The sequence below is a fragment of the Columba livia genome, chromosome 13, assembly GCF_036013475.1.
Source record: "Columba livia isolate bColLiv1 breed racing homer chromosome 13, bColLiv1.pat.W.v2, whole genome shotgun sequence".
Lineage (NCBI taxonomy): Eukaryota > Metazoa > Chordata > Aves > Columbiformes > Columbidae > Columba > Columba livia.
This window is the reverse complement of record NC_088614.1, coordinates 9,142,517-9,161,259: the sequence shown is the minus strand read 5'-3', so window position 1 is coordinate 9,161,259 and position 18,743 is coordinate 9,142,517. Positions and strand designations below refer to the sequence as shown.

At 39.4% G+C, this 18,743-nt stretch overlaps 1 protein-coding gene across 7 annotated transcripts in view; it reads left to right on the top strand.

The window, feature by feature from the left end:
- Positions 1-18,743, top strand: part of CDH13 (cadherin 13) — a 460,421-nt gene that overhangs the window by 152,540 nt on the left and 289,138 nt on the right. For 6 of the 7 annotated variants that reach the window (XM_065028885.1, XM_005504744.3, XM_065028884.1 and 3 more), the window contains one exon: positions 8,632-8,840. In XM_065028885.1, the coding sequence (XP_064884957.1) occupies positions 8,790-8,840 (51 nt within the window). In that variant the 5' untranslated portion in view covers positions 8,632-8,789. Of the gene's footprint in view, positions 1-4,103; positions 4,198-8,631; positions 8,841-18,743 lie in introns of those variants that run through there. The other variant, XM_021290659.2, reaches the window with a different exon arrangement.

Genomic DNA, 18,743 nt, shown 5'->3' with positions numbered 1-18,743 from the left:
CTTGTTATATTTCATTAAATTTTTCCCTGCCCAACTCTTCAGCCTGTCCAGGTCTCTGGATGGCAGCACAGCCTTCTGGCATGTCAGCCAGTCCTCCCAGCTTGGTGTCATCAGCAAACTTGCTGATAGTGCACTCTATTCCCTCATCCAAATCATTGATGAATATATTGAATAATACCAGCCCCAGTACTGACCCCTGAGGCACTGCACTAGATACTGGCCTCCAACTGGACCATTGACCACAACTCTTTGGCTTCTTTCCTTCAGCCAGTGTGCAGTCCACCTGACTACCCGATCGTCCAGATCACACTCCCCCAGTTTAGCTGTGAGGATGCTGTGGGAGACTGTGTCAAATGCCTTACTCAAGTCAAGGTAGACCACATCCACCACTCTGCCGTCATCTATCCACCTCATTATGTCCTCATAAAAGGCTATGAGGTTAGTCAAGCACGACTTTCCCTTGGTGAAGCCATGTTGACTGCCCCTAATGACCCTCTTATCCTTGATACGCCTTGAGATGGCAGCAAGGATAAGTTGTTAGGTAGAGCAGAAGGCAAGGAGAGCAGAACATTGCTAATGTGGGTCTCCAGTGGGAAGGGATTCACTTGTGGAATCCCACATCATACCCGTCTCACAAGGGTGGAGGAAGCCTTCAGTCTAGTCTTGCTTATGGCTCAGAGTTCCAAATTGTTGTAACAGTGATTCTTTGAGCTCCGCTAGGACTATTGATGGTAGACAGGTAATGCAGGAGAGGGGCCAATGTGATTCTTCCAGTGAAAATGTCTTACATTTATTGGCTGCCGCAGGTTTCTGGGTGAAATCCCTTCTCTTTCGTCATCTATGGGAAGCTTATCTCCTATTGATGATGTGTTCTTGCTATGTATTTTGACAGCACAGGAAAAAACTGACTATCAATAGGTACCATTTATACTGTGGGAAGGGTTATTCTCTGAAGGGCAAATACGTACACCCTTGTGCCCACTGGATGAACTGTTTGCCTAATTTTTGCGTTTTAACAGGGCTACCCACAAATCTGGAATTCACACACAAATTGCATGGGGATGTTTGCCAGTTTAGGTAATCAGTATGGTTTTGTAGACACTATAAATGCGTGCAAGGAGAAGGTCTGTTGTTTTGTACTTTTTCTTCTAAATAAGTCGATTACAAATGTGTATTTGTATTAAGTAATTCTCATTGTATTTGAATGAACATTGTACTGTTGCTCGTTTTTCCTCAGTCTTTGACTAACTGGATGCTAAATAAGTTGTCATCATAACTTACTTCAGGGGCATGTAAAGAAATTATATAGATACAAGAGAGTAATAAACATGCAGTGGGAGATAATAGCCTACTATTGCTTGTTGGCTATTTAAAAAGAAAAAATCATTCTGTAGCAATTGTGCTGCAGAGCTGGAATTTATCATTAAACTGTTTAAAAAAACCTTCCAGAAAGATTTTCATAAAACTAATTTTATTCATTTTCTTAGATATTCAATAAGATTTTTTGTGTAAAGAAATATTTTAGTCACACTTGCAGCTTTTCAGAATCCCAAATCCATTCTTTCTAGAGCACTTTTAGATAAGAAATAACGAGAACTTCATATCTTAAGGAACAACCTGTATGACTTAATTGTTGACAGTGTCTTGTCTGGACTTCAGTCTGGCCCCAAAAGTGTCATGGGGCAGCATTGTTCTCTTTCTATTCTTTTCCTTTCTGGTGTTCAGGTATTCTTGTAGAAAAACAGCAGAAACAAACAAGCTGTGGGCTCCTTGCCAAGAACCCATCTTCCGGAGATGTATTTGAAGGCATCTCAAAGGAAGGGAGAGAAGCTGCTTCTCCTAATTGATGATACTGGTGGCCTGAAAAGCAGGATTTCTTTTGTTGCTCAGCTGCTTTTGTCATTAGCTGTTGTGACAGTTTCTTCTTTTGTTCTTGGATGGATTTACGTTGTCCAGATGTGTTGGTTCCAGGTAGATTTCATCCTCTCCACATCAACAAGATAATTCATCTCTTGAACTCTCATAACACTTTGCACTTCTTTTAGTTTGTGTTGGGCTGCTGTGACACCACAGTCAGGCATTCAACAGTGTGACCAACACTGTCATGTGGTGACCTGTTACCATCTCCTTTGATACTCACCTACAGTTTTCATTCAGCATCAGTGTTTATTGCTAACAAGAGCTTCATTAGGTCATGGTACTTTATGAATTTTTATATACAACAGCACTAGGAAGCATTTCCATTTACTTCAACCACCACTTTTCTCTCTTTGTAGTTAATGAAGCTCAGCTTTACCAGGTTCTGTTTGACGTCTGTGCTTGCTAATGTTGTTGAGCAGGGAGGACTTTTAGCAGAGTTGGGGATCCCTGCTGGGCTGGAAAGTTGTCTTTGTGCAGCTGTAATATACTTATCTTGCATCTGTAGACCTCTCACAGGTACGGCTTCTGTTTCACGATATCAACATGATCTGATGTTACTTCTTAACAAGGATAAGAAAATACACATGGGATAATATTAGCTTGGTGCTGTAATTCCCACCTATTTGAACAAGGGTTGGTTGTATGTACAAAAAGGATCCTAACCTTCACTGATGGAGTAATTAAGTCTGTGTGTGTGTTTGGTCTGGATTTTCAGTGTGAAATTTCATCACAGAGGCCATTTTGTTGCTTGCTGTCATTACCTAACATAAAAATACCTGTATATGAGACAAAAAGAGTAATTTTCTGTGTGTTTATAAGTATGTATATTTAATTATTCAGAATACTTCTGTAGAGATTTTTGTCAGAATATTATGGATTCTGTATTTCTGTTCAAAACAAATTAAACTTCAAAGAATTAAACTTGGAAAAAAATTGTGTGGAAGAGGAATATATCAGCCTAATGTTCTTTTGAATACAAGAAATCTATTTTGGCTTCTTTTCTCTTTATATAGTCTGCAAGAAATCCAACTGCTAACCTTTCAGTGTTTTGAAATGGTATTCTTTAAAACATCTGTGGTTCATTATCATAAATATCACAGTTGTGTAGAAACCTCGCATATGTGGCATATCAAAACAGTCAGAATGGGATGCATTGAAATGTTCAATTCCAGGAACTTGAGATTTCTTGCTGAGATCTGTAAAGGGTAATATTTCCAATCACAACTTCAGTTTCCCATCATTACAGTAAGGGACTTGGGATCTTGCACAAGAAACCCTTTTCAAACAGGTCCTTTGATTATAAGCTCAAAGTTAGTGATTAAAGCCTTGGGATGCATGCAGGTATTACTAATAATGAATATTTATTGGTGGACACAAAAATTCTGTACAAGTCATATGTGAATGAGCTTTCTTACAGAAAGGAGTAAATGTCTAATATAGAAGGCAGAGAAATGAACAGAGAGCGATGAGTGACATGCACGTTGTTTTTCATTGGGAGATGCTTGGCAGCATCTTCATTTTGGCTTGCATGGAGTTTTGGAGCCTGTCTCATACCATATGGCATATTAAGCACAATAAAGATGTTCATTTGGCAGCTGGAGCATGACTAGGAACATCAAAAGAGTCATATATGCATCAATAAATAAAGAACTCCACCTTCATGTAAATAAATATTAGATCATTGTTTTAATTGCGCATTGGGTTCTTGACAATGAGACAAAGCCACTAGTCATGTCTGGTGTAGCATTACCAAAATTTTGATTTAGGGCTATAGCTAAACAGTCACTATTGTTAATTTTTTGCATTTCTGTAGCACCTTGAGCACCAAACGTGAATCATTTTGCTGCAAGTGCTGTACAGACACAGAGCAAACAAGTGATCTTTACTTGAAATGCTTACAATCTAGTTAAACCCCTTAAGACCTAACACAAACTGAGTGTTAGGAGGACATGGGAGATTTTAGTGTGTGTGATCACTCTCATCAGGCTGCCATTTGTTCCATCCTTTAGAGCATACTTGGGCAGTATGAAAATGTCAGTGATCAGTCTCATGGCTTTCCTCACTCCTCAGCTCTGCGACAAGTGCATGAACATCATAAACATCATCATACATCACAAGGATCATATGTCATCATGGTTGCCAGGCAACAAAGTGTTAGGTGTTGGGAGACCACCTTTTCATGTTAGGCAGACTACCAGATGGTTTGGTCTCCTCTCTCCATGAACCTTGGCAGTCTTCTTAGAGCATGGGCTATCCATCCGACTGGCATATATTTGGGTAACTACTTTTATATATTTTTTTGGTATCTGGGGATTGTTTAAATATTAATCTGAAAATATCTTATTGGAAGAACTCTCTATAATGGGATGTTTTATTTCTGAAAAGAGACATCCGTATCTTCTTCTTGAAACTTGGCACATGAATTTGAAGAAGCAAATGTTCCAAGTGAGGGCCATCATGAGAATGCCTGAGAGCACAATGCAATCTCGTGTGACGTTCCCTGGTCATCCCAGCCCAGGAGGCAACATCATTCTGATAAAGTTGGCATTTGCTCCTAACTTCAGACTAGGGATTTTATCTAAGGCTATGGTTCTCTTCAACTCTATTAATAACTGGCTTCAGCTTCATCTCTGCTGGCCCTTGGTCCAAGTAATGTTGAGTGTTTCCTATCCTTATGATCTCTTCATCTTCTTCCACTCACTTCTAATTTCTCTCCTACATATCAGTACTTCCCAGAGCCTTTTCATTTTCTTTCCCTGTCCTTGCTATTAACCTCTTCAAATACTCTTGTTTCTGTGGCAGAACTGGGAATTGAAAACATCACTGCTTTTGGATGAGATATGGTAAGAAACATTTTCCCACTTTCAAACAACTCTGCTTCTGCCCTTGTTGGAAAAGTTGCAGGGTTTCATAAAGCAAGGTCAATGGATTGAGCAAAATATAAATGGTCTAAAGGTGTCAAATTCATAACGGCAAAGGAATGCAGAATATAGATCTCCTGATTCCATGTGTTGAATCTGCAGGTGGTCTTGAATTTCTGCAGTGCCCGCAGGTGACAACAGTGCAAAAATTTCAAGGTTTGTGAATGCTGAGCAGCAAGGTGGGAGAGGTAAAACCAGCCAGCCTCTCCCTTCTTTTTGAAGCACAACACATTATGGCCCATCTTGACTGTGACCTCTAGTGTTTGGGTGATGCTATAGGTCTGAACCATTAACTCATGTTTGTAAGTGATAGTCATAGTTAGGGTTTTAATTTTTTTTTTCCACTCCTGAAATTAATTTCTCAGAGAGTGATGCCAAATTTTGTAAGCTATTAACAGTCAGTAGATCACCAGCAGATTTTTGTCTGTCAGAAGGACATATGTATTCAATATAGCAAGGTCCTAAGACCCTGTGTTTTGTTTGTGTGTTGTTGTGGTTTTTGTTTTGCCTTTTTTTTTTTTTTTTTTTAAATAAGTAAGGAAAATAATAAGTTAAAAGAGACACCACTCATAATTCATCAAGGCTGCAATTTATGTGGTGTTTAGTAGAGAGAATTTCAACTTCCCACGTTTGTGGTGACAGGGAAACTTTGTGTTTTTTGTGGGTTAATAGCTTTAGGAGATTGCAGTGAATCTGTTAAAATGCCTGCCATATTATTACCAGCATAAATTGCAACAGTGGTTTTATACCAGGGAAGCCTTGCTAACAGAGAACCTTCCATCAAAATCCTACCGTGAGCGCAAGACCATTTCTGGGAGCAGTTCCTGCCCTCAGCGTGGACACCAGCACAGTCTGACCACTGCCAAAGTGTTTTAAGCTGCTACTGCTCCCAAATTCTGTCTTTCATCCCTTCCTTCTAGTGCAATGTAAGGCTTTGCAAGCAGGGATCTGTGACATGACAGACCAAAATAGGTTTGTCTGGAGGGACTGGAGTGTCTAAGGGGAGTTTTTTGTTTCTTTTTTTGTTTCTTTTTTTATTTATAATCGCTCTTGTTTTCAGCAAAATTCATTGAGATGGCAAATGGGCTGAAGAAATTCTGGGTTGTTATCCCATTGTGAATCCAAGGATTGTCCTCTTGCCCTCAAGTAAAGCAGAGGAAACGGACACAGCTTTTAGTTAAAAATATGTGAGCAAACCTAAAACTTATGCAGAAGCAGATCCTTTAGGTGCCGGTGTATTTTATGCAAGAGACTGTGGTGACAATTGAATTTGGACTCTTCTCAGTAAGAGAATTCACGGGATCCCAAGTTTGTTCTTTTAAAATCCCACCTCAGGTTCCTGATGCCTTTGCTACTGTGTGGGCCCTGCAGGGGGTGCTGCCGGTTCCCGTGAGGAGGGGCGGGGCTGCCCTGCTGGACAGAGCCGGTTCCAGCCGGTTCTAGGTGGTTCTAGGCGGTTCCACAGCTGAGCCCATCAGTGAGGCTGGTGGAGTCTCTGTGGAAGTGTGTTTAAAAAAAGGGGCAAAATGCTGCCCAGGAGTGAGGGGAAAAGGTGTGAGAGAGCAGGGTGAACCCCATGGTGGTTCTCCTTCTCCTCCATGGCAGAGGAGAAGGAAAGAGGCGGGAAAGAAGGAAGAAGAGTGAGAGCTCCAGGTGCTGTGACAGGGGTTCCCTGCAGCCCCTGAAGGACTCCATGCAGGAGGTAGAATCATGGAATCATAGAATCATTTAAGTTGGAAGAGACTCTCCAACCATAACCTAACTCTGGCACTAAACCATGTCCCTAAGAACCTCGTCTAAACACCTTTTAAACCCCTCCAGGGATGGTGGCTCCACCACTGCCCTGAGCAGCCTGTCCCAATGCCTGACAGCCCTTTCTGGGAAGGCTGAGCCTGAGGAAAAGTAGGCGCAGGATTGTTAAGGTGTGGCGTTAAATCTATCATTTTCTCACCATCCAAATCTATTTTAATTGGCAGTTGATTAAATTAATTTTCCCCAAGTCAGTTCTGTTTGGCCTATGATGGTCGTCAGCTTGTGCAGAAGCAGATCCTTTAGGTGCCAGTGTATTTTATGCAAGAGACTGTGGTGACGATTGAATTTGGACTCTTCTCAGTAAGATAATTCATGGGATCCCAAGTCTGTTCTTTTAAAATCCCACCTCAGGTTCCTGATCCCTTTGCTACCGTGCGGGCCTTGCAGGGGCCCTGTCTTTATCTTGACCCAGGAGCTTTTTTTTCTTATTTTCTCCTCCTGTCCTTTTGCAGCAGAGCAGAGAGAGTGGCTGGGTGTGTGTCTGGACACAGCCCAGGGTCAACCTCCCAGTGTCCGTTTGACATGAAGTGCCTTGTATTCTATGGCTTATTCTGAAGTTTAGGCATTTGAGATTTTTGCTGTGGGTTAATTTTTAATTTAACCTCTCTCATCCGTATTCATCATAAAATGAAGCTGTATTCAAATTCTGGAACCACCAACAGTTCTTCCCTGCAGTGGTTCTACTCTGGCATTCAGTCCTGGTGCATGTCCAGAGAGGAGGGACCTTCACAAGGTCCTCTGGCAGTCCTGGCTTCAAGTTGGTACGGCTGGAAATAGATGAGAATTGCTGTGTTAACTTCCCAGAAGTGTTGTTTGGCCATCAACTATGAGATTGTGTTTTAAGACCAGTTATAGGTATTACATAGTCAGGAAAAGCTTAGGTATGGGCCAGGCTGTGAGAGAATCTGAGATTTTTTTTTTTTTTCCTTTAAAAACAATGACCAAATACAACAAGTCTATATAGTGAATTTAAACGATTATGCAAAGTGCTTTATTTTCAGTAAAACTTGATTGTCTTTGATCTTCTGCAGCATGTATCCCTGTCTGTATCCATTTCTGAAAGTTTAATGCATTTTTTAAAGATCTAGTAGAAATGAAATGTAACAGCAGTAACTCAAGGAGCAAGTAGAGAATATAACACAGATTGTTGGCAAAAAAAACCAAAAAAAACCCACATGAAAATATATTGTTCAGAGATGTCAAAACCTGAAAAATTTACTTAGCAATTACAAGTTTGTGGTGAAGGCCTCTTAATCGGAGAAGGCCTCTTAATGGACTCGGAGAAGGAACTTGAGGCAAAGTCTCAAACCTTTGTACTTCACAGATATTTTTGTCTTTGTCCCATCCTTCCTAAATATTTTAAATCTCCCATGTAAAGTGAAACAGGATAATTGACAGCTACTATTTAATTGAAATTTCTCATAATCCTTAGCTATACAGGTAGTGCAGCTCATGGACTATAGTGCAATCCTGCTAGTTACTTAGAAACATTATAGTCTGGGCTTTCTATTATGTAGCACTTTTGCAATAGACTATGAGGTTGAATATTCTGTAAACAACCAGTTCCAAGCTTAAAGGTTTACTGGATATCTGAAACCACTTTGCCAGCAGAAAAGTCTTTAGAGATCAGGCTTATGACAAGGAAGATAATATGGTCTCTACTGCTACTGCACAATTTGTAGAACTAGGTGTTCATTTTGTGCATTTGACTTGAGTGATCACAAAATGTTTATGTTCAAAGTATTTAGTTTATTACCTGCATCCCCAGTTAGCATGGTCAAAATCTCTTCATCCTTCTGAAAGCACATGTTCATAAGATTTGTCTGTGAATAATAGTCACACAAATATAAAACTTCTTGTAAACTTTTAGTTCTTCCTGAGATCTGTAGACAAGCCAATAACATAAAGATGTTTGAAGTCTGTGTTCCAAAGCGGATACTTATAATTGTGTTTTTTCTTTCTTATTTTTCCCCCACAGTGGAATTTGATGACTGCAAGGGGAATAACAAATTGAACTTCGAAGTTTCTAACCCAGACTTCAAGGTGGAACACGATGGGTCTTTAGTTGCACTAAAGAATGTCTCAGAAGTTGGCAGAGCCTTGTTTGTCCATGCACGGTCCGAGCATGCTGAGGATATGGCAGAAATTTTGATTGTTGGAGCAAATGAAAAACATGGTGCATTAAAGGTAAGATAAATACAAAGGATTAGAAGACAGTGCCGAGGAGATGCTGCTTGATACCTACATGTGCCACCTATGACCATAAGAAATTTTAGTCTGTTAGCAGAGAGATCAAAATCAATCTTTGTTCCAGATATTGCTTTAATGTTTTAGCACTTAGTTTGATTTAAAATATAAATTTTCTGGGTTTCAAAAGAAGTAATACATCTTCATGTGTAAATGTTAAATGTTCATAAATGATTAATTCAAATGAAAGAACCCAAGTATCAAAATTGGCTGTTTCTTCTGGTGTACATTATGCTGCACACATACACAGTTTGGTCATTTCTGAAAATGGAAAAATCATAGTCTAAATGTGTAATTTGGAATTCACAGAACCTTCACATTTGCTTCACTTCTAAGAATGTGGGAATGAATGCTATGCTTTGGAATTTTAATTTTCAGATAGGTTTTCTTATCTGATACTGTTATGTGTTAAGTTATGTAAACATCTACACACAAATAGCAACATATGTTTACACTCTGTTTCTATGCACTACTGCTTTTTGTTCTGCTCTATCCACTGAATGTCATGTCCTTTCTTTTCTACTTGTGAATTTCAGTGTAAAACTAACCTCATGCTATGGGGGAGAAAGTGCTTCACAGATTGGTTGAATTGGTTACTTTACACCCATGAAAGTAACAAAAGGAAATGTGAGGTTGACTTCAGTTCTGTGTCATGGCAGGTAGGACAGAGGCAGGCAGGACAGTGGCTTGCTAGAGAATTGAGCCTGCTGTCTTTACAGACCTTTAATTTCAAGGAATTATAAAGAAACCATGATAAAAATGTCTGATCTATTGTTTTATTTTGGTATTCAGCTGCCAGCATTTTCATTATGTTTCCAACAATAGCTTAGTATAACTTCAGTCTTCCATAAAAAATAGGTTTAGGGGAAAGGTTGAACAAACTTCTATAAGTCCATGGCTGAGGGAAGGTTTTGATCTGCACTTTAAGCAGCATGCAATGTGAATATAGATTGCCAGTAGGAGAGAAGGTACCAGAATGTGTAACTGCAGAGAGCTTATCAGAACACTTGAATGGAATTTAATTTTATTTAAATACTCTGTTTCTTCACAAAGTAAAGTTTTAACAAGGTCATACTTGAGAGAGTCTCTTACATGGTGAAGCTGTGGGTTTAAGTCCTCACATGGAAAAATTCAGAGGAGGAAAACTACACTTGAAAGATCTGGGCACTTGTCTGTCCTACATCTGGAACTAGCAAGGCATGCTCATTCTGGTGCAGTCACAAGAACGAACGGTTTTGTGTTCACTCGAGGTTTTGAAACCTTAGGAGCAGTTTCAAAATGGGGGTTCTCATTTTCCAGTTAGACATTGCTGAAACCACAAAGGAGTCTGAGACATCTCTGGCAGGAGGTCTGGAGTTAAACTTCAGAGCATTGGTTTATGTGTGAAGATCTGACTCTGAGAATCATATTCTGAGGTTTTACTCTGGTTTTCTTAGAGAAGCAGCCCTTCAGTGTCTTTGAGGGGGAGTTATTCTATAGAAGTAATGATGTAGGGGAAATCTTTCCTCATGAGTAGGAATTAAAGTTGTGTATTTGCACTGAATAGCTTTGTCAATGACCTTTTCTCTTCATGTCCTATTTGGTTCTGGATAGCCTCCCCTCAAAATGTTCTTGCAATATTACTTTCAGCCTAGTGTTGAAATCTATCACCAGACTACATTCAAAAGCCAAGTCTAAGTTGGCCCCACTCCTGGATTCTGTTCCAACCACTTTGTGTTGCTTCAGAGAGAAATCCAGTCTAAATCTGGCATACGCTGCCACTTGCCAGTCTTGCCTCAAAGCAGTCACCATCATCTCTACATGCCTTCATCACTTCTTCATGGATTTTAATATTCAGCTCATAACTAAAAGATTGCTCTTTTGATGTGGTGATCCTTGGTGTCTGCAATGCCATCGGGAGTTACATTTGATACATCCTGGGAATTCCATCTAGTGAAGATCATCCCCTTCATCGAGTAAGCATAAGATCTTTGGGGCTGGCTGTCCTAGTCTGGCCTCAGCCAGCACTCTGTAGCTGTTAAATCAGTGATTTTTAACCAACCATTGCAGCTATTGTTTGCCTGTCTTTCTGTTTGTCATACTTGAGAAGGATATAAAGATTACAACATCCTATCTAAAGTGATTTTATGATAAATTTGAACTTAATCCTGTACTTTTACAGTCTGAATGTGTCTGCATGGAAACAGCAGAACTGCTCCATCTGTTTATGCAAGGAGTCTTGGCTAAGAAATGCTCAGATGGAGCCTCAGTAATTCAGTGTAATTCTGTAGGGTTAAGATGAGCACATGCTAGAACACTGCTTAGCATTCAGTACTTAGAGTACAGTACCTTGTTTAATTAGGGGATAAGTAGTTCTTAAGTATTTCCCCATTGCCAGCAACTGCTGTTTCTTTTCTGAAAGCATGTAACCTACATCTGTGAAATCCCGTTGTTAATGTTCCTAATTGCAGATTCCCAACATGTTTGGAAATGACTGACAACAGTGATCTCTAAGGTACTGACTGGCAGCCTGAACCTGGGAAGAGATAGCATAATTCCTGAAACTTTGTGATTGCTACCAACCATATTTAAAGGTGCAATCTGGAGCATGCAGAAACACTTTTGGTATTCTAGTGATGGAGGGATACAGTTGTTTCCTTCTGAATGTGTGGGAAGATTTCACCTGGCCTCACTGATCAGTCCTATATGATTAACTTCATCGCCATAGTCTAGTGAGCGACTGTTAGAATACCACTTAATATTTCACTCTGTTTTTGGAGTCTGAAGGCTGGTTTTGCTACTCTTCTGCCAGAAGCATATTAGATCTGCAGAGCCTGCAGCTTTCTACCAACATGTGGCCATGGTGGCAATATGAGAATATAGATGGTTCCTCAACATCATCAGGCAACTTGGCTGTTGTGCTCCGATCACAGATTTTTTTGCAGTGTCTAGTGGCAGAAAAGCAGATATACAGCACTGCTTCTTTTCCAGATGTCTGAATGTTTCAGCAAAATACCCATTAGTGTCTATACCCACTGATACGTATACATGCTATTGAGAGCAAAAATCTGTACATCAGATTAGTTAGATTTCTTTCTACAACCTGCTGTTAGTGCTCCTTTCCTCCTATGGCTTTGGCTAGGCACATTGGTTTCTGTCTGTCTTGACAGAGGGGAGTATTCACAAGAAAGCTACTGTCATTTCTTGAGAGACATATGGCATATAAGTGCACAGAAGAGTTGCCATAGGCCTATGGAAGGTTTTAACATTACAGTGTGTCCTGTTTTTAATAGTTATGTGTGTGTGCACACTTGTACCCTCAGGCAATCGGGGTGATGAAATGAAAGAAATGAACTTCACGTGCATTCACCATGGGGTAGTGCTGGTGGGTACCACATCTGTGCTCGTGGTCAGCGTTGCCCAATGTTTGCTTAATGCTCCTTCACACGGTCAGGACTTGAGTGCTTGAGGATGTTAAAAAAAACAGGGAAATGTTTTGATTCATCCAGGTTTCCCAAAATGAACTTTGGTTTCATTCTGGATAATTCACAGAATTGCTAAGGTTCAGATCTCTACTGGAAAAATAAATCACTTGCAAGCTGTATTTGGAAACAAACTGGCTGAGCCAGTAAGTGGTGTAATAATTATTTTTTAAACTTGTGTCTTATCCAGAGCTTGGTCCCTGCTTTATTTTATGGAAATAGTAGGACAACCAAAAGCTGAAAATTTCATCATATCTGAGCATTTGACCAGACATTAGCAGATTAATTAATGAATGTAAAGAGTCTGGTTTGTGGAAGACAGAGAGTATAGCAAGTCTTTTGTAGAGTCTTATAGCAGATTATGAGTTGCAAAATGCAGCAATCTGGGAATTGAACCATGTCCTCCAAGGGTAATAAAATGGTTGTCTGCTAGTCCTTCTACCCTTTGGTAATCTGATGCTGGTTTTAATGAATATACCCTTAGTACACTGGGAGCTAAAAGAAAACCTTTGGAAACAGTATTTCTCTGCCTTTTTTTTTGTGTGTGTGCTGGCAAAATGCAGCCTTTTTTTTTTTTTTTTCTTTTCCCACACCAAAGGGAGTTATTTAGAACTTTTGTTGCAGCATCACAGACACAGGGTGAAGGGGAGGGGGAGTTGAGGTATCAAGAGTCTGGTACCAAAGCAGATAAGAGGGCAGGCGGATATTCAGACATTCCAGGCCGGTAGTAACTTCACTGTATGGTGCTCAGCAGTCTTCCATAGAGAAGGATGAAGTGATTAGATAGAAACTGTCAAACCCTCAGGACACTTTTCAGGCACTAGATGGAAAATGAAAAGGAGAATGAAAGAAGAGATAAGAGGGAGGAGCACACCCTGAGACAGCGTGTTGTAGACAAAGTTTAAAATCATCTCCAGCAGTAGATCAGGTTGAAAGAAATGAAGTTGCTCTAGTCCTGCTACTCTGTCCAGTCCACTTTGTAACAGCTGGGGCTACTCAGATGTGCTGCTTCTACTTTCCCCTTTGTCAAACCATTGCTTTTCCCAACATCGGTACCCTGCTATATGTATTATAGCAGGGACAGGAGAGGCAGCCTGGCTCAAAACTTCCCCAGCCACCTTGCAGATCTAAATTCTGTTTCCTACTAAGTCACTGCCTGGATGTATATGTTTGTGCCAGTTGCTTTAGGCCTGTGCCTCTGTCTCCTAAAGTATCAAACAGGAATAATTAAACTAAGGTCCTTGGATTTAAACGTTAGCATTTCTTGTTTGTATCTTATTCTCTGCTTTATCCCTGCGGTACAGAGATTTCAAATTTTATTGATAAGAGATAAAAAAGTGCCCAGAGCCTTAAATCCCACATGTATGGCTTTCTGCCTTAGAACAGATAATAAAGGATCGATAATCTTATTGTGAATCGGGATTCTCTCACAGAAAAAACGTTCACACAAGGAAGTGAATAGTTGAGTTTCGTCATATGGCAGTTCAGTAATTTATTTGGAAAAATAAGATCAAGAATCAGCCTCTCTGCTATAGCAAGTAATCATTCCCATTAATGTATATTAGCATTTTTTTAGTTTAAAATAAAGTTCAAAAAAAGCTGAAAATGACTGTGCTAAAGTATGAAGATGCCCTCTTATATGAGATATTTACAAACAGGCTAGAAGTGTTTCACATTATTAGGTTATGCATATAGCAGTTGCTGCAAAAAGTAATGTACTGCATTAATAAAATATCATGTTTTGTATTTAATTTTAAGGCACAAAACAGTAAGTCACAGGGGGCCATCAATATCTATGATGCACTTATTAGTTATTATCCTGATCAAAACAGTATATAGAATACCATTTATTTCAGAAAAGCTGTGGATATATTTTGCCTTTGGATATGAAAGTGTCTTTCAGGCATATGAAGATGGGGTTTTTTTTAAAGAGCAAACAAAAGAGAACTCATCTTCTCACGTTTGCGTTCAGTTTGGCAGAAAGCCGAACATAATAACATTCTTCCACTAGCCGTTAAATGATTAACTTGTTATTACTACTTTTATTTTTGCTCGTTATCACACTGCAGACACGTACTGACTTGGAATTCATGCATAAAAAGCCGAGTTATAAGTGATTTTAGAATTTGATACCTGTGTGTTTGTGGTATGTTGGTAAATGACTTTTCCCTGGTTTAACCACCAGAGATAGGGTGCATTTTTTTGTTTTTAAGGTCTGCAGTGCAAATTGCAGCTTTCACAGAATACATCTTAATTAATGTCAATGAAAGCAAGAGCTTGATCTCTTCAATGGGTCACTCTCTGGTATCATTTGGTTGCCTTTTTGGCTATATTCTTATAAAAATCCTCTGTGCAGACCACTTGATGTTGGGGAAACAACAAAGATCTCCTTTTGTATAAGAAATCTCCTTAACCACTGAAATAAGCTATTTTCCACAGAAATTCCAGTCACCTACTTTTTATCCTTTTTATCCTCCAGCCCGATCCAGAACCTGCTGAAATAATCAGATTCCAGCAGACTTTAGATCAAACCCCCGAAGCAGGAGTTTTGTCTGACAGTGCGTATGGACGTGACTCCTGTACCTCTCTGCTGAACCATTTCCAAGTGACCCCGCAAGTCCCACGGCGATGCACAGCGGTTATGATTTCTCATATATAGTCATGCTCCCCCTTTTACCGGGCTCTGCGGCAGAGCCTCACCTCTCTTGATAGGCTTGTGCTTTCCCTCAGGCCTAGACTGAATTTATACTCCTGACTTAACTCTGCAGATTCCCACCACCAAAGCAATACAGATTTCATATACCCTGGCTTTGGATTTTGCTCTGACAAAGATCCATTTATCTGAGAATTATTATGGTGCCAAGAGATGCGGCGGTTGCCATAGCAACAATTACATATTGTGTTGAATACCAGAGTAAATACTATAAAGAACACGAGCCACTGGTGGCTTTCATTAATTTAATGTTCCTTTTTTGGGGCAAAGTGTCTTGTAAGTTTATTCACTCTATGTATAAATGCTTAGATCAAATGTGTGGGTTAACTTTCCTTGTATTTCCCTCAGTGCGAAACTTTGGCATGTAAATGAGAAGCACTTGATTATTTAAGGAAAGAAAAATGGTCTTAGAGACTGGAAATATGAATAATTGACTGTGAAATAAGGAGGTGTTAGCTTCTGTGAGTGTTCAGTGTTTTTCTCTATGAGTAATCTACATTCAGATTTTATGTGAGCTAGGGATGTATTTATCCAGGAAAAGGGACTGAGTGCTTTTTAGTAACAAGCAGAGCTGAGTATAGAATATGTTTAACATTTATTCAAAGGCGAAATTAGATGATTTTTCAAACAAATTTGAACCTTGTTAATTATTCCGACTTATTAACAGAGTAATGAAAAACGACAGGCAAATATATTCTAAATGAACATATTTTATTAAAAACATCTAAAACTGTAATACCTTTCAGCCCTGAACTGAATTTAGACTTCTCAGTTACTTCTCCTTGCAGTCCAGCGCAGGACAACAAAGATGATCAAGGGAGTGGAGCATCTCCCTTATGAGGAAAGGCTGAGGGAGCTGGGGCTCTTGAGCTTGGAGAAGAGACTGAGGGGTGACTTTATTAATATTTACAAATATATAAAGGGTGAGTGTCAGAAGGATGCAGCCAGGCTCTTCTCGGTGACAACCAATGGTAGGACAAGGGGTAATGGATTCAAACTGGAACACAAGAGGTTCCACTTAAATTTGAGAAGAAACTTCTTCTCAGTAAGGGTAGCAGACACTGGCCCAGGCTGCCCAGCGGGGGTGTGGAGTCTCCTACTCTGGAGACATTCAAACCCGCCTGGATGCCTTCCTGTGTAACCTCATCTGGGTGTTCCTGCTCTGGCGGGGGGATTGGACTGGATGAACTTTCGAGGTCCCTTCCAATCCCTGACATTCTGTGATTCTGTGACAGACGTCAACCATGGGACATTTTCACTGTTGCGTGGTGTGCTTCTGGTGTAAAGTTAAAGTTTTTCTGGAAGCTCAGAAACAAATGCAGTGCTGGAATGCAACCAATTTTATTCTGTTTTGTTTTAAAACACACTTAGGTCTTATACTTCATCCAAATGACTTAGTGGCAAAACTCCCATAAAACTCAGTGAGAGAAATTATTCAAAGATTGTTGAAGCCTTTTATCTGAACTAAAATTCACCCTGGCATAGAGTGCCAAGAAAATACGTATATACCTCTTGGCCCTAAAACATTTTTTATGAGAGTTTGAATGTTAGATGAGTTGTGTGAAGACTTTTTGAATTTAATTATCTTATTTTTATGATCTAGGATGCTGTCCTTTATCCATTAAAAGAGAAAAAAAGCCACTAAATTTTGTGGAAGAGTGATAAGTCATCATGCATTGATGACTTTTTTTTTTTTTTCCAAGTTATTATTGTTCTAAGTCCGGCCTGAAAGTATTCAGATGAGACAGAAAACTGTGCCAATCCTATGTTTTAGTCTCCAGAGACTGATGGAATTGTGTGGAAATTTGTGCCAGAGGTGTGGGGAACATTTAAAGGAACCGTTTGGAAAAGGTTTAATTTTCAAATTCATTGTAGTAAATGAGGATGTAAGTGGAAAAGCAACAGGCTAAGAATGATTTAGTAGAACATTACGCCAGATCATAAAGGATAAGTAGAAGTCTCATAGGATATGTAATACCTTTCATTTATAAAGTGTCTTTCATCCTGTGAGATCCTTAAAGTGTGACTGTTAAGCACACAGGGAAAGAATATTTGTGCGTGCATGTCTGTGCACATCTATAAAAAGAGGTATTTGCATATATATATTGTTGATACTTACAATACTTTCTCACATCAGGATAAGAACAGAGCCATTTTTCTATAACGGGTTTAGGAAAACGACACGGTAATTTTATATGATATTAAAAATGCCGTGACATCCTTAATCTCCTCAAATCTGTAATGAATAAGAGCTGTTACAGAAACTAGAAGAACCTGTGAGACTCCTGGTACAGAGGAAAAGTTGTCAATTTCTTCCATGGTTATTCTTTCATCTTACATGCAGGAATGTCAATGTGGAACATTTGCCCCAGTTTCACCAGTGATAACTCAGATCTATTAAGGAACGGACACAATTCCAAGAGATCAAACTACATTCTGTTCAAAACTAAAGTCAAGGTTCTTTTTTTTTGTGTCAGAGACACAAAATATTGCTGATGTTTTCACATGATAAGTTTTTCTATCAGCTTCCAGAAACAGGGTGGATTTGAGAGAGTGCCGTAATAGGAGAAATTGTTCACATGAAAAGGTGATTGCCTGAGTAAGAGTTTAGTCATTTCTCTCCATCAGAGGCATCAATAATCATCCCTAATGATTGCCCCAATAGTTCCATGCTGGTTTTCACAAACCTGAAAGAACATTTATTATGGTTATTATAGTAACACCTATCTCAGCACACATCTTAAGCATTTAATGGAGCATCACAGGATAAAAATCTACATTTGTCCTCCCTCAAGAATTGATTCTGCAACTGCAAGGACAGATGGCTCCTTCTGAACTTAAAATTCCTTATTTGCTGATTATTCCTTTGCTCGTAGGTATGGTGATTACACAGGAAAAGAGTGGAGAGGCAGCAGGTCTATCTGAAGTGGCCAATAGTCCTGCTATGTACAGTCATTGGCTTCTGCAGATACTAAAATTTCTCAGTGTCCTTCATTACTCTGGAAGAGTAAAATTCTTGTGTAGGATAACTGGAAAACACGTTCTATAGTAGGAAAGGAGAGACTGAATTTTGCCTCTTGTTTCTTGACAACCTCACTATGGCTGCAATTTGGTGCATAGCAGGAAACAAGAAGTTCCCTGGTGAGTAGGAATAGATTTGTTAAAATATTTTCAGCAATTGTTGTCGTAACTGGTTTGACTGAAGTTATAGCAACATCAAGTAATTTATTCAGCAACTGTCCAAACTACTGTGAACAGATATGCTTTAACTTACCTGCAAGTCAGCAAACACCCTTGTGGTTGATGGTGTTCAATAATTGTTGAACCATTTGGCATATGTTTGAACTCAGCAGGAAATTATCTTGAAATAATTTTCTTCCATTTCTATCTCTAGAATTACCCTGTGATTTTGAGATAAATGAATCATGGATCTAGTATATGCAGCTTTTTAAGATAAGGATTAGACTATAATCCTTTTAAAATGAGAGCCGGTTCTAGCGCTTGGTGTATCAGCCTTCTTGTGGACTAAATCGTATGATCTTAGTACCATACTGTAGCTTCTGCTGCTTCAGAGAGTCCTTTTTTGCATCATCAATCAGAAATGGGTTAAATACTTCACTCAAAGTAAAGTACGTTTGTCTCTGTGATGGTACTAATCACACCAGAGAG